The sequence below is a fragment of the Saimiri boliviensis genome, chromosome 9, assembly GCF_048565385.1.
Source record: "Saimiri boliviensis isolate mSaiBol1 chromosome 9, mSaiBol1.pri, whole genome shotgun sequence".
Classification (NCBI taxonomy): domain Eukaryota; kingdom Metazoa; phylum Chordata; class Mammalia; order Primates; family Cebidae; genus Saimiri; species Saimiri boliviensis.
In genome coordinates, this window is record NC_133457.1 from 54,485,505 (window position 1) to 54,505,720 (window position 20,216).

The 20,216-nt window shown below is 45.0% G+C and overlaps 1 protein-coding gene across 5 annotated transcripts in view; it reads right to left on the bottom strand.

The window, feature by feature from the left end:
- Positions 1–20,216, bottom strand: part of EPHB1 (EPH receptor B1) — a 623,986-nt gene that overhangs the window by 123,491 nt on the left and 480,279 nt on the right. For all 5 annotated transcript variants that reach the window (XM_074405896.1, XM_074405895.1, XM_074405894.1 and 2 more), the window contains one exon: positions 16,644–16,799. In XM_074405896.1, the coding sequence (XP_074261997.1) occupies positions 16,644–16,799 (156 nt within the window). The remainder of the gene's footprint in view (positions 1–16,643; positions 16,800–20,216) is intronic.

A 20,216-nucleotide genomic window follows, 5' to 3' on the forward strand; every position in this document is an offset into this window, starting at 1 on the left:
AAGAGAAATTGAACTTGTGGACACTAGGTGCATCTGAAAGAGCAGTGGAGGTCACAATGGAAATTTGCATTTTCTTTTATTAATAAATCCTGTATGCAAAGTACTGTCTTAGGTATTTTTGTGGATTACTTAATGGAATCCTATCTTTCCAACATTCTTTGAAGCAGCTACTATTGTCTGCAGTTTATCTATGAGAAAACTCAAGCTCAGAGTGTAAAGAAACTTGCCCAACTCATGCCCTCATGAGCGGTGGAACTGAGACTTTAGTGCAGGGCTGGCAGGTTCCAAATCTCCTCCTTAAAAACTCTTCCACCTGGGGTAGAGGCCCCTAATGGCATACAGCACAGCTGTGATGCAAAGCATTTTCTGAGGGTTGGGGGGAGATTGCATTGAGGCAGGAAGAAGCTCCTGTCCCTGATCCATCTCAGCAGCTTCCCTGAGGAAACAGAACAACCATGATTCCAGGACTTGCTAAGTGAGTCTGCACGTGTTGCTCATTAGGGTCTTGGAAACACTGGGCCTGCACTCAGGCAATTCTCCTAATCATAACAGTTGGTAATAAGAAGAAATGATGAGTCAAAACAAGGAGGGACCCTGCTGAGAGGGATTTCAGGAGCCTCAAAGAGCCTAGTGTTACACATTTCACCAAAACCAGTGTTTGTAGAAAGCATTTCTTGTTTCTCCTGCTTCAGTGGAGCCAATTGTCTGGGAGAAAGGAAGATTATACATTATGGGAAAAGAGACGGCCCCTCTCCATAGCCTGGGCTCAAGTCTGAAAGTTGAGGTTTCCTTGGGGCCGCTAAGGTTTCCTTAAAGGATGACTAAGGCCCCTGCATCCTCGTAGGCAGTGCACCTCAGTAGGGAGCTATTAATGACCATTCTCAGGTCACTGTCTGTGTGGGGGAGGGATAGAAGGTCGAATTTTCTAGCTATGGCCCAAGGTGAGGCCAAAGAGAGGAATGCTACAATACGCCCCACCCCTAAAGGTCTCCTGGAAACACTCCAAGTCAAGAACTATAGGTCATGTCATCTTAAATACATGGCCCTCAAGACCCCTTTCCTACCACTGAAATGCAGCTTCAGAAGCCTTCTAAAGTGAGGAAAGATGCACTGGACTCAGAGAGAACACTGGGGCTGAGTCTTAGACTTTCTAAAGTGTGACCTCAAGCAGTCACTTACCTTCCCCAGCCTAATTATTCACTGATCTTGACAGATCAATCTATCTGTGTTTAGTGAGACCATCCAGTGCGCTGTGCTGTGTTACGTGGGGTTACGAAAAGTTGACTGACGTCTACCCCAAGAAGCTAAAGGTCAGCAAGGGCGACAGGCACCTGCACAACAGCTACACAAACCTCTGGCTGACCAAGCTTGTGGAGATCTTGCTCCCAGAGCCTGGAGATAGCCAGACATTGTGCTACGGGAGCTTGGAGGGAACACTGCCCTCTTTATGGGAGGATCAAGTGGCAGAACATAGGTTAAAACTTTAATTCAGTGATCCTTAGACTGTTCTATATGCATAAGGGACTGCCTCTGAGAGTCTCTTTCCATCTCTTCACCTTCTAGAAGGGAAAGAGGGACCAAGTGCATATCTGTACGACAAAAAGAAAAACAGACTTAGTGCAGAATAATTGATCTGAAGGCCCTCTGAAGCGGGAAAAACATCTCCCTGCCTAGAGCCCCTAAGACCCCAAGCACACCTCCTGTAGAGGTTCTTCCAGGCCTTCAGGTAGGGTCCTTGCCCCAGGCCCTGCTCACAGTACCTCTGACCTAGTCAGTCTCAGAGGAAGAACCCCCAGAGCACTTCCTGCTGAGAGATCACTATACTAGGCCACATCCCGCCAGGACAGGCTCCAAGGCATTTGCTGTCACTGGAGGCAACAGTTCAAGCAAGCCGGTTAGAGTCCTCCTGAAGTGAAAAGACATTGGGACCCACTTCAGTCTTTGGCACAACAGAGAAATAGGTGTTACCGGACAGAACTTCACAGAGTTCCTTGTTATGGACATTATTGCTAATTGAAGCACTCAGGCCCTGAACCACCCAAAACTGCTCATGTGATTTAGCATATCCTGATGCAGCCCAGAACTCATCAATTCTCTCTGTGCAGATGCAAGTGTGGAGACTCAGATCTGGACAGGAATTTGCATGCATCTGGAATCTGGCTGGTAGCCACTGAGCCAGAGCCCATCAGGCATGGAAGTCACATACGCTGGAATCCTTGCAGGTGAAGCATCTCAGCTTCCTGCAAGCCACTCTCAGGAGTGCAGAACCTGGCTAGTTCCACACAACACACAGCCTACTGAACTTCTGGATACTAGGCACTGATGAGGGAAGGGTATAGGGCTTCCAAGGTGTCCTATACAAGACGACCACCATCTGGACCAGACTGGAGGAGTCCCTGCTGCACGCAGGTAGGATGGGACCTCTGGGCTCCTGCATGATCGGAAGTCCTCTCTCCCCACCATTCCCAAGAGATGGGGATGCCGGTGGAGGAGTCCTGCATCTCCAGAGTCCATCAAAGATGACTAAGAGCCCCCTTCCTAGATGACAGAATTTTTTTTCTAGTTGCCATAATTCTCCATCTTTTTCTAGAGACTGCAGATCAGACTGACATCAAGATAACAGCTGGGAGGTGACTATGGGTTAAATATTCATGGATTATTCATTCCATTTTCCCTGGGAATACACAGAAGACTCTTCCAGGCACTAGCTTATGCAGCTGTAAAAGAGACATGTGCTACCTCTTTCCAGGTATCCAGAAAATGCCCTGGTTCCTAAGACAACAATTCAAGGTCAAGAGAACAAAAAATAAATTGAAAAAGGTAAGTATACTCTCCAGGGTCTTAGAGGTCACCCAAGAGCAAGTCCTGATTCTGACATTTCATAGACACACTAATTTATGGCATGCAAAGAAACCCTAGTGGTGAGTGTGTCTCTGGTGACAAACACCCTCCCTCCCTGTTAGCCAGCTCCCATTAGCTGCTCGCAGCAGAAGAAAGCTCGCTACTCCCATCATTAGAGTGTCATATATTAATAATCATAACCTGCTTGAAAATATAATGAAAAAGTATTCACAATAGCTACAAAACCATAAAATACCTAGGATTAAATCTCAGAAGACCTCTATGAAGATGACTACAAAACTTTACTGAAGAACTTAAAAGAATACCACGTGCCTGGATGCAATAAATGATATCATAAACAAGAGAATCATCCCCAAAGTAATCAATATATTCTATGCAATTACAACCCTGATTAAACAGGATTGTTTAATAAAATTCATCAAACTGGTTTCAAGATTCACGAAGAAAAAAATGTTTAAGAATGGGCTAGCCATTTTTGAAAATGAGTAATATACAGAGACTTAGTTCACCAGTCATTGAGACATACCAGAAAGCCACCATCTCCAGAACAGTTTAGAGTGGGCACCGGGACAGAACCACCAATGGGAAAGAATAAAGACAAACATATATAAACATTTAGTATATGATAAAAGAAACATCTCACTAAAATGTGGACAATTCAGGTGGAACTCATGGGATGTTATTTTTAATAAGATAAAAAAGAATACAGATGTCACATCCTATACAAAATAAAGTTCCAGATGGAAGAAGGAATTAAACATAAACACTATATAGGAAATTAAAAGAAGGTATAAAAGACCAGACATGGTGTCTCACACCTGTAACTCCAGCACTTTGGGAGGCCCAGACAGGCAGATCACTTGAATCCAGGAGTTTGGGACCAAGCTGGCCAACATGGCAAAACCCTACCTCTACTAAAAATACGAAAATTAGCCAGGCATGGTGGTGCGTACCTGTAGTCCCAGCTACTCAGGAGGCTGATGTGGGAGAATTGCTTGAAACCCAGAGGCAGAGGTTGCAGTGAGCCTAGATTACACAACTGCACTCCAGCCTGGGTGACAGAGCGAGACTCCACCTCAAAAAAAAAAAAAAAAAAAAAAAAAAAAAAGGAAGTATAAGAGAGTGTTTTCATGCCTTGGAGTGGGAAAGACATCTATAAAATGTAGTCAAAAGCTGAAGACACCAATCTCCAAACCAGAAAGAAAAAGATGGTCAGATCTGAGTTCGAAAATTTTAAAACCTCAATATGATAAAACAAGTAGCCATAGAGTTAAAAATCAGTGGAGGACTGGAGGGCAGGATGTCACATATAATTAATTGGCATCTAGAAATCAATTTTTAAATATAGAAAAGGGTAAGAATTATAAACAGACAATTCCCAGAAGACAAAATAAATTGATCAATAAACATATGAAAAATATACACTCATTTATAATCAGAGAAATACTAATCAAAATGACTAGGAGGTTAGCCAAATTGGCAAAAAATAAGTCTTGATAACATCATCGGGCCAGTGTGTGGAGAAGCCTGATGTGCACTGCTGTGAGGAGTGTACACTGGCCAAGGCCTCTGGGAAAGCACTTTGTAATATCGATTGATTCTAAGTACATGCACCCAGTAGCCCAGCAATTCTATTTCTAGGTTAATTTCCTCCACAAATAGAGGGATATGCATTGTGGCAGTACTGTTGTTTATATTAATGAAACTGAACGGGCCTGAACGCCCACCCACGGGGAACTGTATATTCCATAGAGGTTGCTAGGGCCTCCCTGTCCAATTCTGTTCCCTTCTCAAGTCTCACAGAGGACACCTTTTCCAGCCACCTTGCATGGAGAGCACACAACTAGTTCTAATCAACGAAATGTGATCCTTCCCCATCTTACCTGGGGTTCTGCCATCAATCTGGTGTCAGGTCACATGAGAAGCAATAATCTTCCTCCTTCCTGAGGGAAGTAGACTAGCACTGAGGAAGAGCTGGAGACCTGAACCCAGTCAGGCCTAGAAGGAAATATGGGCTTTGCTGCTCACTAACGTGTCAACTTGGGTGTTATTTAGCCCTTCTGGGCCTCAATTCCCTCATCTATAAATTAGAACTAGGTGTAGTCCCTGTCTTATACTCTGCAAGTTTAATTGAGAAAAACCACATCAGAGGCTTAGCACAGGATCTAATCTGTAGCAACACTTTAATAAATGCCAGTTATCAGTGTTAGGGGTAAGCACACAGAGCCTCATGTAGACCCTGTCCCTGGGTGTGGGCACAAAGCCTGCCTTTCACTTACAGTGAGAGCCAGTTCTCACCTGGTGCTCAGTTCTTCTTTGCTGGCTGGTAGATGACAATCTCTTTGTGAGAATTGAGTGGCTCTTCACTATTGCTCACTGAGTACTGGTGGGGCGTGGCAGTGACCATGGCTTCCCACTGACTATTGCCCCCACCCCACCTCAGCCCCCATCTTCTGGGCACATCTGGCCCAGACGAGCCAGCCTACACCCGGCTGTATCTCACTACACAGCTGCCATGCAGGTTCATTCCCGCCTGCACCACGGAGCATCCTTTGTTTCCATTTCCAAGTAAGAAGAGCTCTAAGATGACTGAGAGAAGCTGCTTAAAAGGGCGCCTTGGGCATCTCCTGCAAGTCTAAGCCATAGCCAAGGAGGGGCCGTAACACCATTCCTATTAGTACCATTACCACAACCTACTAGTCTCCAGAATAGGGAGCGGGGACAGATTGACCTTTGTGTTCAACTGGCCTCGAGTTCTCTACCCTTCATTCTCTTGGAGACAAGCCACCCTTCTTGATGTGGCTTCAGCACCAGAGCACTATTGAAATGGGTGGAGGTAGTCTCTGGCACAGGGTGGAGGGAATCATAAGCCTTCTGTAGTTTGACTTCAGACTACAGTCTGCTCTGTGTCTTCAAAATCATCAGTGATTATTTTTACATTGGAAAGTCCAGATTTTAAGCCCACAGCCAATCCCATATCATAGCAGTTCTCAGGTGTCTGGCTCAGACTTGGCATTTTCCAGCCAATTGTAGGGAAAGCATCTCAGAAAAAACAGACACACAGTTTCAAAATAAATCACTACAAAATGCTGGTTTTCACGTCCTACGGCAAACACAATCCAGAAAGCACGGACTTGCTCAAACTGACTCTAAGACCCAATGCTGTCCACTTTGCGTACTTCCTACATTATTCAGAAACCGTCTTGGCAGGTATCACCAGCACCTTTTTGTACACTTTCAGTTATAGAGAGATCACTAATTAGCCAGGCAGCCTCTGTTCTTTCTGGATATCATTCAGAATCTGCGTTTATGCCAAGTGTAAAGTGGCTTCCCTCTAAATCTCTGATCAGAGTCAAAGACACTGGGATTCCCTGGTCTTTATCAAACCCAAGTGGCGCTATCAGTGATGTGTGGAGGTTTCTGGCTCTAGCATCCATGCAACATCCACATGTATTACCAAACCAGGGAAAAGTCACAGTACTGGTTTGAGAAAAATTGGTTGGCACCAGATTTCCAATATGGCAGCTGGAGACTTGGAGAATGAAGGAGAATACAGATGGTCTCCAAGAAATGTCAGGAAATATACTGGTCCATGGAGAGGGTAGAAGGCTGCAAGCTCAGCTGTGGGGACAGACTTTGAGAAGCATACTGATGAAAGGTGGGTGTACAGCCAGGGCCCCACCCAGTGCAATGGGATTCAGGGTAGATTCTGAAACTGGCTTTGAGACAGGGTCATTGGTCAGCAACGGGGGGTGCAGTGGATCAATACAGGTTCCCGGACTGGCAGTGGTGAACCTGAAAAGTGACCACCAAGAGGACACTGGCAAGAGATCAAGGAGTGAGCTACAGCTCAGATCCCACTGTGAAATTTGGGCTTGGTCTCCGGTCAAATTAAATCAGGACCTGGTGCCATTAGCATGAATGGGAGAGGGAAGACAGAGGGGCCAAAAAGCCATCTGGGGACCACCTGTGAGAAGCTAGGGACCAAGATGGTAGCACAGGTTGTACACAGATTTGTAATCACATTGAGATGGGGTCAAGACAGAGGAGTGAAGTGATGGAGTCAGAGAATTTAGCCTACCTAGGATGGCCCTCCAGGAGAATTTGATCTAAAAGCCTTTCACTATACTTTCAATGTTTTCTTATTTTTAATTGCATAACTTAGAGACAAAAACCCACTTCTTAAACATTATTCAAAAAACCCAAACAAAGACACTGAGCACTGTGCACGTTGTCTAACACTGAGTTAGGTATTTTACATGAAATTCACAATGAACACAATAATAAACAATATCCTCATTTTAGGGGACATAAGATAGAGATTCAGAGAAGTTAGTAGCCTACCCAAAGCCACACTGTGAGGAAGGAGTGAAGCTGAGAGTCAACCCTGGTTTACCTGATTCCATAGCAGGGCTCTTACCCGCTTGACTGCATTGGACACACCTGCTCTGTAAGGTCATGAAGCAGATTAAAAAAAAAAAAAAAAATCAAATCAGATGTCAAAGAGCTTCCATTCCGGTGAAAGGTAAGATTGTGGTACCAGAACAGTTCTGAACAGCAGAGAATATTCAGGGCGTGCAAAGCAAGGCCTCCTCCTGCCTGGAGAGGAGGTGAGAGGGTGGTAGAGGACGGAGGAGTCAGAGCCACTCACTCCTGACTGTCTTCGCCTTTGAGGTGAACAGTTGGAGCAGAAAATATTTAAGAACCTGAGCCGTGGCAACCATTAAGTTCCAGCATCCATTCCAGGCCAGTTCTTCCTCAGACCAGAATCTGTAAGTTTAACATCAGGACCACTGCCTGAGACCACAAAGGATTATTCATGGCAACAGAGGACCCTGAAGTCATGGAGAGGACAATTTGTTTTGATTTTTAAAACAGAGAAGAGAGTAGATTACTTGGATGCATTCCACCTTCATCCCCTCCTTTTGGAACTCCATTCACAAATGGATTGGTGCTTTGTGAGCTTCAAGGAAAGACAAGAACTTGTGTGTGTTCCCTAAGTGTAAGTCAGGCCAGTCAACGTTCCTTCTTTCTCTACAATTGTTATTAGCCTGAAAAGAAGAAGAGTATAGAACACAGAGTAAACCTAGATTTCCACCATGGCAACTTCTAAAAGGATACAAATACTTGTACATTGAAGGAAGAAATGTTAACTAAATTATAGTGCCAGTGCTTGCATTTTAGCTGCTTTGAAAATAACATCAAAGTAGGGTAGGCCACTCTGATAATAGTAATAAAATCAAATAACTTTCTTTTATTGAATGCTTCCTGTATGCCAAATATTGTTCTAAATGGTATATTGCATTTAATTCCTATAACAGCACAGTGAGGCAGACTTCAATATTGTCCCCATTTTACGGATTAGGAAATGGAGACAGAAAAGCTTTGTGACTTGTCCCACGTTGCTGTTAGGTAGTAGAGCAGGGCACAGGCTCCAGAGCCCACATCCTTAGAAATTATACGAACACTGCTGATTGGAAACATGATGAAAGTCAGTATTTAAAATGACCTGTACATGTAAGCGCCCTGTGCCTATATCCACAAGGCAAGATGTCTGAAATTATACTGAGAAGCGCACAACAGGGGGTACCCAAACAGACAGCATTTCTTGAGGGGACAAAAAAAAGCACTGGCTGTGTGGTGGCTGCTGCATCTTGGGGGAGCTCAGAGTTTCAGTGACTGCAACCAAAGTGAGCCATCAACAGTATCCCAATCACAAGGAAAATCCATTAATTTTCTACTGAACCTTGCTCTGGGGTGAGGATCTTAAGTTTCATTCTGGCTGCCATATTTTGAGAGTTTTATCGATAAGTGTAAGAGATTCAGAAAGGGCCAGCCAGGAGCCAGGACAACTGGCAGAGGGGCAGAGGTGTGGGTCAATACATTTGAGGAATAGCTAAAGCAACAAGTGTTTAGCCTCAAGGAGATGATTAAGGACAGATGAGAACACTGTCCTCAAGCATTAAAATCACTGGCCTGCTGAGCACTGGTCCTCAATGACCAACCAATGGCAAGGAGTGATGAAGGAGTGCCCAATCTGAAGTCCAGAGGCCTCTCCCCAGCAATGGGTTACTGCTGCTGGCAATGGAACCATGCTGCCCTGGACGAGGCATGAGTTGTCATCATAAATGCTCAGAAAAATAAAAGTGGCACGACCACCTCTGCCTCTTGGGGTTATTGGAGGGAGAAGGCTAACGGAGGATTTGGGGTGGCAGTGCTCAGAGTGTCAACGATCTGTGACTCCAAAGGCGCTTATGAAATGCTGAAATGGACATGTTAGCTTGTGTGCCTGGTTTTTAGCTTAAAACTTAGAGCTATATGACTCCTCAAAAAGGTTTTACTCACTTGGGTCAAGCAACTGTGAAAAGAAATTGTAGATACGGAAGTATGAAAGCACATTTACACAGGCAATGCTGACCCTTCCTGATGTGGCAGTGACAGTTATAAATAGCTTCCAGCTTGCAGTCAGACTCCCTCCTTTTACATCCAGATGTATAAAGCACCTACCAGCCAGCATGGGGTGGGGGCCGAAATCTAGGCTTTCCTTTTGATTCGTATTGACCTTTGTAAAAGATCAATAAGAAAAACACATACATGAACACAAAATACACCAAAAAAAAACACAATACAGAAAAATACACACACAAAAAAAAAACACAGACTACCTCCCCTTCAAAAACAGAAATGCATTTTTTACGGGCAACATGGATTGCATATCAGATAATATCAAACAGTCTCTTTACCTATTGAACAGAACACACAGGCCAACTTACAGCAAAGCCCTGGTCAGCGATGGCTGAAGCTCAGCTGTAGCGAAGCAGCCTTCCTTTTACTATTTTGCAAGCCCTAGATAAACCCAAGTAAACACTTGTAAAAGGGTCAATTTTTGAAATGTATTTAAAATCACTCTCATTGTGTAGACATGCAGACAAGCAAGCAGTCCCCGATTTATGACATAGGTTCCTGTCCCATGTGGAGAGCTTGCTGCCCTATTGGTCTGAAAAGCTCCTCCCTGCAGCAGCAGCCTCAGAGGCTTCCTCTCGGCCTGATTTCCTCCCAGCTGAGCTGGGGACACTGGCTAGGAGATAAAGCCCATTACCGATTTACACTGGCTACCCTCTGGATCCTCCATCTAAACTCAGGCAAATGGTGTCCACTAGTCACTTTCCCTCTGTTTCAGCTTCTCCTGCAGCCCTCCCTGAGCTTACTCCAGCCACATCATGCTTCCTGGTTTCCATTCACTTCTCTCCCCCGTCACTGCTCCCAGCCCCAGCTAGTGATGTCCGTTGCAGGTCTTCACACTGCTCTGACAACTCAAGAGTGAAAATGAAACAGAAACTGAGCCAGAGCAGGTGGGGAAGTTGAGAGACCCTCCCTTGAACCACTCAAATAAACACAGATGCACTGCTCACACATTCACACTCACTTCACACCCCACCCCACCCTTCTCTCTCTCTCTCTCTCTCTCTCTCTCTCTCTCTCTCACACACACACACACACACACACACACACAGTCACAACCCCCCTCCCTGCAGCCTTCTAGCCTGGCACATAGGACATTGATGGGGAAGGGAAGGCCCTGTGGTTCCAGTCTGAGAATTCATCCAATAGCCTTTCTCCCCAGAAGTCACAGAGGACAGAGGAACATGACCTAACTTTAAAACAACATTCTCAGACTCTCACAGCTGTCAGAGTTACTTGGAGGGCTTTTTAAACTATGATCCCTCGGCTCCACCTCCAGAGTTTCTCATTCAGTGGCTCTGGGGTGAGGCTGAGAATTTTTATTTTTATTTTTAGTAAGTTCCTAGGTGACATGGAGGCTGCTTGTCCAGGGACTGCATTTTAAAACCACTGACCTAAAGGAAACCATCAGTGGGGATCTTATTGAGCATGACCCAGCAGATCCTGGGTCTGAGACCAGAGAGCTTATGAGCTGATGTCCTTACAGATCCACAATGCTTTGATGGCCACCAGACCTGGCTGCAGAAGCCACCTGCAGAGGACATCCTTCTGTTCCTGTCACCCCAAGGCCATTTCCACCCTCTAAGCCCTGTGCACTCTTCTCGATCTACCCAGCTTCCTTAGTAAGACCAGGGTTTCATCCCTGGGAATGTCCCACACCTGGGCAGTCCATCCAAGGGATATAATCCTTGTCCCACAGGGACACTGCCACCTCCACCCCACCACTGCCCTGTGATGGTTGGGATAAATGAGGGAAACAACTGCCAGCTCTTAAAAAATGAAACATGAGTTTAAAGGAGAGAAACCAGACTATGCAGAAATGGAAGAGGGAAAAGCAGATTGTTACCCTTCTCTATTCAAAGTGAATTCACAAGTGAGAATAATAGCTAATCACCATCATTGCCACGAGGGTTTGCAACATCATTCTCAGAGCTCCCAGATTTTAGCTGTCACTGAGGTCATGGCATTGGAGTCAGACAAACCTGAGTTTTCATCCCAGAGTTCCACTTACTTTCCATCATTTAATTCTCACAACCTCCTAATTTGAGTTCCAGCATACCCAATTTTATCCAGGAGGAAGCTTGTGTTCCAAAAGGCTAAGTAACTTGCCCCAGGTCTCGCTGTCAGGAGCTAAACTCAAAGCCCCTGCCCCTACCACTCAGCTTCCCTGCCTCTCGGTGTCAGCTGGGAAGGAGGACAGGGATGGCCTCCAGGGGAACCCTGACAGCCTGGTAGGCACTATGCCCCTCATCTGAGGGGTCGGCAGGTGGGCTCAGGGGACACAATAATCTTTGGAGTCCCTTTTTCATTCTATTGCTATGATCAAAACTGCAGAGGGAAGTCCATTGCATTCGAGGAAGAAATAAAAGAAACAAGGCAAGCACTAGCTTGCCTTTGAGATCCATCAAAATGTCTTCCATGTGAGTGACAGAAAAGGGGTTTTTGTGGTCAGCAATGTAACAAGGTAATTATTTTCACACCAGTCTTTCTGTATAGTTTTTCACAGACAGCAATTTTATAAGGCATAATTAGCTATTTTCACCTGCTTCATAAATTCCTCCTTTCCATTTCGTCCCCCAGTAAACTAGAAATTATTTAAAACAGAAGCCAAGCCCTCCATCACAGTGCTGGGTTTCACAGTGCTGTGCACCTCCGGGCGCATTCCTGGCTGCCCCTCTGCCCGGCTGCCCCCACCGTGTCTCCCTTGCCATCTGGCCCTCCTGTGGAAGGAAGCCTGTCTCAGTGTGAGGCGCTGCTAGACCCCTGCTGCCTGGGAATGGAAAGCCAGTATTGTGGGCCACTGCTCCTGGCCAGCTTCTCGGCACCTCTCATCCAGGGGGAGCGGACTCAGCAGCTTTTCAGAAGCTCCGCCTGTGCCGCCTTCTGCCTCCCACTGCACGTCAGGCCACAGGGCAGGGCAGTCACCTTCTCATTTGTTTGCAGCAGAATCTTTAGGCCAAAGTGACTGTGCAGTTTGGGACCATCCCATGGATTCTGCTGTGATGCTCAGTGATGGCGTCAGGCCTGGGCTCCCCCGACAACATCACTTTTATTTTCAGATATCCAACATCCTCTCATGCTGGAAGCTTCAATATCTGCTGCAGTCTTCACACTTTCCAGGGATGTAACCAAAGCAAGTTCTAACATCAATTGAGAGTTTACTATGAACCAGGCACTGTGCCAAGGACTCTACAATACTATTTGGCTGAATCTTCATAATAACTCAGAAAAGCATACATTATTTTGAAGCTGTGAGAATAAAATGACAGAATGTAAGAAAGCTAAGAATTATAATAAGGTCACAGAGAAGGTAAGAGACAGAATCAAGATTCAAACTTTGTCTCTGAAGTGCCACAGCCCCTCTTCCACCCACTACATGAAATCAAAGATTCTATGAGCTTTCCCAGAACCCACTCAAGACTGAGGTGGTTTGGGCATACCAGGATTCACCAGGGAAACTCAAGGCCTCTGGGCAGTGCCTCAGAAGCAGTAAGGGGAGGAAGACAGCGGCTTTTTCAGCAGAAGCACAGCAAGCCCAAAGCTTAGAGGTGGTTCCTGTCCATAACCTTCGCGACCCCTCCCTGCTGGCGGGGCTGCACCTTTCCCTTGTCCCCTCCCATTGTCTTCTCATCTGAGCCCCTCCCCTTGCTGTTAGTAGCCCTTCCCTGCCGTAACTCCTCACTGAAGGTGGTCCCCACTGTCTGGGTAGGCTGTCTTTATTCAGGGAGTTTCATGAGTGGGGAGCAGTGAGAAGTCACTTGTCACCTGCCTCTAGCTATCCCCCAAGCTCCCACCTCATTCCATACATGGCCTAGGTTTGGGGGAAGAGGCATCCTCTTGGATATGAGCAAGTACTGGAAAGATCTAAAGCTGCAGGCCTGGGTAAAGGTGAAGGGAGAAGAGAGAAGAAGGAAGAAGGGAACTAGGCATCAAGAGACCAGCAGCAGTGATGTGACTGCAGACTCAGAACACAGCTCTCTAAGCTGCCCTTCTCTGATGTTACCTGGAGCCCACACCAGCCCCTTTGACACTGCCTTGAGGTGCACCTGCTCCCTGCAGAGTCCACTGACAAAATTCAAGGACAGGGCTGGACACACAGAGACATCTCAGAGGTCAAGGGTTGGGGGGCGGTGGTCCCTGAGTCTCCCAGTAGATTAAAAAGAAAAGAAATAAATGCCTAAACAGGGCTTCAAAAGGTATCATGCATTCCAAATATTTAGATGAAATAAATTAATACCTGTAGTACTACAAAAATACAATGAATATATATGTGCCAGCCTCAAGAGATTAACAGGATTCATTAAAAATATTAATTCTTAGTGCACCATAGGTTTTATGGCCTTGTCAAATGGCACATTTTAAAGTTCTGAAGCTCTTTATAAACTTTCCAATACTGCCAGTGAGTGAGTGTGACTACTGATAGAATCCGTTTAAAGACAACAGTCACACGCTAAACCTGAGGTCCCTCCAGACTTCTCAGACTTGGCTTTTGATCTCTCCTGGTACTGCCTCCCTCCCTTATGCCCACAGGACCTGAACACTGTAGATGGCCACTGCCCTGTACATTTCAGAAAGACAAAGCTCTCCTTTACGTGGGTGCCCACAGTGCCCACAAGCATCAGGTTGTGCTTGTCTACTGATGGAAATGGGTGGAAGACTGAATGTGCACAGTAAACCAGCACCTGTGCCTTCTCCACCCCAACCAGTGTGTCTCAGGCTGAGCTGGGCCCTTGCATGCCCGCCCTGCTCAACCTGCTGAACCAGCAGGAGCCCCAAGGCTGTAGTACGGGGCTATGCCTTGTCTCAGCAACTCCAGATATGCTCCTTGTATCTGAAAAATTATTTACTGTGGTGATGTGCAATGCCTTTTTAAGAGAACAGATGGCACCTCCAATTAGAATGCCTTAAAAGGAAACTCTAATGAGATTATAAAAGCCAACAAATTGACTTTTTCATACAGTACTTTCCTGGCACACAATAAATCAAATATATAATGACGTCCAATAAAATAATAGATTTATTGATACTTGTTTTTCCTAGCATGGTGTTGCACCTCAGTCCCATCCTGTGGGTCCCCTCGCCAAGTGCTTGCCCCTGCAGACCAAGGCAGAGAGCTGGATAATGCATCTATGAGCTTCTCTCAGATCTGGCCACCACAGCCACATGTGGCTTTGATTCAGTGATTTCTGGTCTGATCCAAGCATGCTAAAGCCTGCTCTATCTGGAGAGTAGGGCCATATGAAGGGTGTGGTATCTGTGGTCATGTACATAGGCATGTCTAGTAACCAGCTCCACTCTGAGTAAGACTGGGGACACTGTGGTGGGACTATAGGTGGTATATGTAACCCCAGAGCTAACTGGACCAGATTCAAGAGGAAGAAGCCTATAAGGTATAATTTATTATTTATTATTATTATTATTAAATTTATCTCCAAATTAAGTTTGTCTCCATCAGGAGACAAATACAACCTGACTTGGCACTGTAGGTACCCAGAATGTACATACTGGAAGCTTTGGGAAATTTCTGGTTCCCCCCCCACCCCAGGTATTAGTCCTTCAGGTTCAAGTACATCAGATCAGATGGCTAGAAGACAGTCCTTAAGAGAGAGAAGAAAGAGGTGCTATAGCAAGGAGGACGGCACCACATCAACATTCTGAGCATTTAGTCATCTGCCTACCTTTCCTCTAGGTGACCATACCCAGGGACTGGATGAATTTACATGATGTGTCTGCTGAAGTGGAAGCTGGGAGACTGAGTCTCCTATTTGCATGGTCGATCTATAGAGGGAGACTTGCCAGTGAGAGGGGTTCATGAGCAGGAGTGTAAAGGAGTGTTTTCAGGAGGAACACTGTGAGACCCTGGGCATATACTTTGACAATCATGGAGGCTGGTCTTTGGTCTGAACCTCCAGGCAGCAGTGATTCAGCATCCTTAAGTGGCTTCTAAAGAAGTACATTAAACAATGCTTTTCTGGCTCATGGAAGACCCCCAAAGCAACTTCAGAAATCAGTGGAGGAGACAGAACAACAGAAAAACAGGACCTCTGGTCAGCAGAAACAATCATTTTTGTTAATATTAACCCACCAGAGGGAGGTCTGTAGAAAATCAGTTTACAAGAGGATGAGCTTTTCCTCAGTTCAAATCTATACACATTGATTGGACTCAGGAACTTGATCTAGAAGATACTTTCATTCCTCCTCTTTACTCAGCAAAGGTTACATACACTACAAGGCAAGAATTAAGAAATTCTTCCACTCAGAGTCCAGTCACTTTTTCTGCTCACCAAACTGAAAGTATGAAATATCCCTCTGTGGCCTTCTGTGCTGGGGATGGATGGAAGGAATCTGATCCAAGGAGGTTTAAGGAAAGGTCCTGCTCACAGGGAGCCAGGCAGCATTATCCAATGCAGAAGAAAGTTCTAAAATATTCGAGGCTAACCTGGAGAACTGACTCCCAAATACAATGGGAATACTGAAAAGAGAGGTCATCCAATTTCCAGGCTGCAGTGCTCAGAGGAGTAGGAGAAAACTGTCTAAAGTACTGTGCAGAGACAGTAGTGATTGCCACCTCCTACAATTATCGGGGAGAATGTTGGGAGAAAAGCACCCCCTCTCCCATCCCTATCCAGGGAGTGTAGCTGCTTTTCCCCATTTTTGGCAGGGAGACTGCTGTTACCTCTACAGTAGATAATGAGAGAGTGGATGTAGCTGATGCATTAGCTCCAGTCCCTAGAATTTATGCCTTGGAGATGCACTCTGTGGTCAGGCCACTGGTCTTGTCATTTGACAGGAGCACAAGTGCTACATCAGGCTGGGCATTGGAAGGGACACAAGAAGATGAATATATGGTCCTGGTATACAAAAGTCTTAATTTGGTAACTCAGAAAAGTACAGAATAACTGGAAAATTAATAAAATAATGAGAGCTCTCAGGGGAGTCTGGTTACAAATATACAGGAAACCGAGCAAAGAGATAGGAGATTCTCAGCTACAGGCACCAGGAGGGACTTCCTGGAGGAAATGATAATAGATCATGATTTTGCATCCAAAGAACTCTATAGTCTGGCATCTGATGAACAGAATTTATTTTGCTGGGGTGAGAGGAAGAGGGGAGAAAAGAAAGTAATCTTCACCCAGTGCTAAGTAGGGAGAAGGGCCCTGAACTCCCAGCACGGGAGTTGTATGATTCAGCACCATGGCCAGCAATTCTGCTTTACTCTGCAATCGAACGATGGTGTCTTCTCTTCCCTGCCCCAGATCCACCACTCGCATTGTCAGGGACCCAAACTCCCCAGCCCAATGCCCTTACTAGACACTTACTAGTGCATGCCACTTCTGGAGGGTCAAAGTCCGCTCGGTAATAACCAGTCCGGCAGGTGCAGATGGGAGACGCCTCTGCAGGGGAGCGGCTGTTGGAGGGGCAGTGGGAGCAGCCTTCAGCTTCCTGGCTGGCCTTGAACGTCCCTGCAGGGCAGGCTAGAACACAAAGAGACCATGTAATAATTAATGGAAGTGTGGTAACCAGAAATTCTTTCCTACAACCGGAACATGAGTGTCTCTGTCTCTAAAAAGAACATCAAGATCCCCCTCTTGTACCAAGTGAGAATCTAAGGTAGGAAACCCCTATTTAACATTTTCTATTCTTCAAATATCCTTTGTGAAATATAATTCTTGGTACCAACGGCCTCTCTCACTTGAAAAAATGGATAATTCTTCACTTCCAGGTGTGTCAGGAGATTTGAGAAAACAAATCTAATGTGTAGCTCAGTTCCTGGGACGTAAGTGCTCTGTAAATGGTTATTGCCTCCTCTGTATCTACCTGGTTAACATCCAGGGCTTTTCCCTGAGCCACTCACTAAAAGCATCTCATCTTATGACCTTAGATAGAGAGGGGTCTTAGGTGACAAAAGACTGGACCTATGGTTTTTCAGAGCCGTGTTGCAGCACACATGAGGAACACTATGAGATGTATTAACAAGCTCTTGTTACGAATGATGGTAAAGGGCTGAAATTCATAAGTGATTCTTTAAAACTAAATTAAAGTGATTTCAAGGTTACTGCCTTAACAACATCATTCTCCCTTAATTGCATTTTGATATGCTTTGGGGGTGGGGCAAAGAAAGGATGACTTTGCAGACAGTGCACCAGGGAGCGTGTCATTCACTTGGTGTCATCTATCATGCACATGGCAGCAGTGAAGGTTGGGAACAATGGATACAGACTGATCTCCACTGGAGGGGCCTCATATGTGCGGCACACACCCCTAATTTCCTGTGGGATCAGCCTATAATGAGTCATGCCCTGAAAAGTCTGGCTCCAAGCTGTCCCTTGAGCTTTAACTTTGTCTTATCTATAGAGACTTTTGGGCCCAGAATCTGGTCTCTTCCTTGCTGATTCCTCATAAGATTGATCCTGCCCACTGTACTCCCCTAAGTACCTTCCCCATCATCTCAGCCCCTACTCTTCCTGTCCTATGAAACTTACTCTGACTCATCCTCCTTTGAGACTGGGTAAAACTTACTGACTGGTCAACTTCTTTAGCTTTCTTACACACCTCATGACTTCACTCAACAAACACTTACTGTGCCCTTGCTGAAAACCTGTCCTGGGGAATTCAAGAATAGAGCCTGCCTTCAAGGAGCCCTTGATCCGATGAAGTCATATAAATCTAATACAACGTGAAAGTTGTATAATGGAAGTGCCATTACAATGGTTTCTACTTAAAGAAAGATCATCTTCTCAAACGTATTGTTCCCTCCTGGAAAGTGCAGAGTATTCTCTAATAATAGCGGTAGCCACCATCTGTTAACTTGTCTTGTCAAGTGCTTTACATGCATTACTCTATGGGGTAGCTATTATTATCTCCATTTTGCTAATGAGGAAACCGGGACATGGAGAGGTTAAAAAAGTTACCAAGGATCACACAGTGGGAAAAATTATAGTGATGACATACACATAAACTATTTGAAAAATATCCACTGCTTTTCTGCTAAGACAAGAAGAAAGAACTGTTTCCTATGCTGTGAAAGTTATCCCACTCCACTGCTCACTTAAGGTGAGGAAAAGGTTTCAGTTTCTCCAGATACTTGCTGGATGGGGGCCCATACTGGACAGAAAGGAATCTCCAAAATGCAGTGTTCTGGAATGACACAACCCAAATGTGTTCCATGGGGTCACGTTCTTTGGATTGTTAACACCTATGACAAAAGAGTTCTGTGGCCAGATATTTTGAAATGGGGATTTCAAAAGCTCATCTCATTCCTTGTTGAGGATTTCTCAGAACTTTTACAAATGCTATGTTTTTTTTCACCACAAAGCCTTACTTTGCAGAGCATCCCCTGGGATTATGGAAGACACGGGAGTGAATGTTGTTTCCCAGTTTTGGGGAAACAATGCCAGTTGTGACCCATGTAAAAAGGGGCCGCTTCCTGACCCGTCTCAGCACATTCTAAAGAAACTTCTCTGTAGAAAGAAAAAAAGTACTGTTTGGGTCTTTACTAAAGACCCAAGAAATAAAACATGAAAGGGAAAGGCACTAATGACAAACCCAACATGTCCGAGACTTTGGCTTACTAATCCGTCTTTCCAAGCCCACTCAGTATAGTTCCTCCCTCTATTTTTCTCCCGTTCCTTTTCTTCTTTCCATATCTCTTCTTCATGTCCTGTGAGAAACACTTGGCTCTTTTCCTAATCAATCCCCAGCCTTCCTGGCCCTGTTGGGTTCTGCAGCCAGCGAATACAGACAAATCCCAGGCCTGTGCTGCCCGGACTCAGCAGGAGCTCTGTTGCTGGAAAGTGGGGGAGGGGTAGTGTTGACGACTGAAGCATTCATGGTTGGCCCCTGCCATGCTGTAATTTCCTTAATGTGCCAGTCCAAGAAGAACAAGGTGTTTTTCCTTTCTTTCCAGCATTTAAAAGCCTTCTCACTTTACATTTAATAAGTTAACAGCATAAACAATCGTTCTAATATCCACAAGTGGCAGGGGTGGGGGATATGGAAAGTGCCCCCTCTGAGGTTTCTGATGGACAACACTAGCTCTGGGTGACCGAGTCTCTGAGCTCCAAGGTTTCCACGAGAGGAGGAAGTGGAGGAGAGGAGGTCCAAGCTGAACATTAAGGAGTGAAGTCTGGGGAGTGGTTGAGGAGAGAGGTTCCAGGAGGAGGTCTGATTCCATCCTCCCTGGAGAAACAAGCACTTGACAGTGGTCAGACAGTCCTGTGTTCAATTCGTGGCTCTGCTAGCTCCTAGCTGGGTGACCACTGACAAATTATATCATCCCTCAGAACCTCAATTTTCTCATTTGTATGAAAGGTCTATAAAAAGAACCATATACTTCTCACAATAACTCCCACAAATCATTAGAAATTAATAAACTCAAATATGAAATGTTGCTAGCATTAGTGTGTGCTAAATAATCCTAACTCCTCTTCATCCCAACTTACCCACTCCCTTTTAAAAAAACAAGGTTTCTTGAAGGGACTTTTGGAATTCAGGGTCAGAATGCAAGTATGGAGTCCCAAAGTGGGCAAATAAATCCTGAAACCTGATGAAAGAATGTGTTTCTACATATATTATTTCTGTTTTGTATGATGGGTGAATCATATCTACAAAACATATTTTACATAAAATTACAAAATGTATGAATCTCTTTAATATTCAGATTTTATAACTTAATACTTTAATAAAATCTGCTTAGGCATTCCTTAATCTATAAAAGAAGCACTATTCCTAAATTCATTTATTAAACTTATTTTTTTATTTTTACTTTAAGTTCTGGGATATGTGTGCAGAACTTGCAGGTTTGTTACAAAGGTACACATGTGCCCTGGTGGTTCACCGCACCTATCAACCTGTCATCTAGGTTTTAAGCCCTGAATGCATTAGGCATTGGT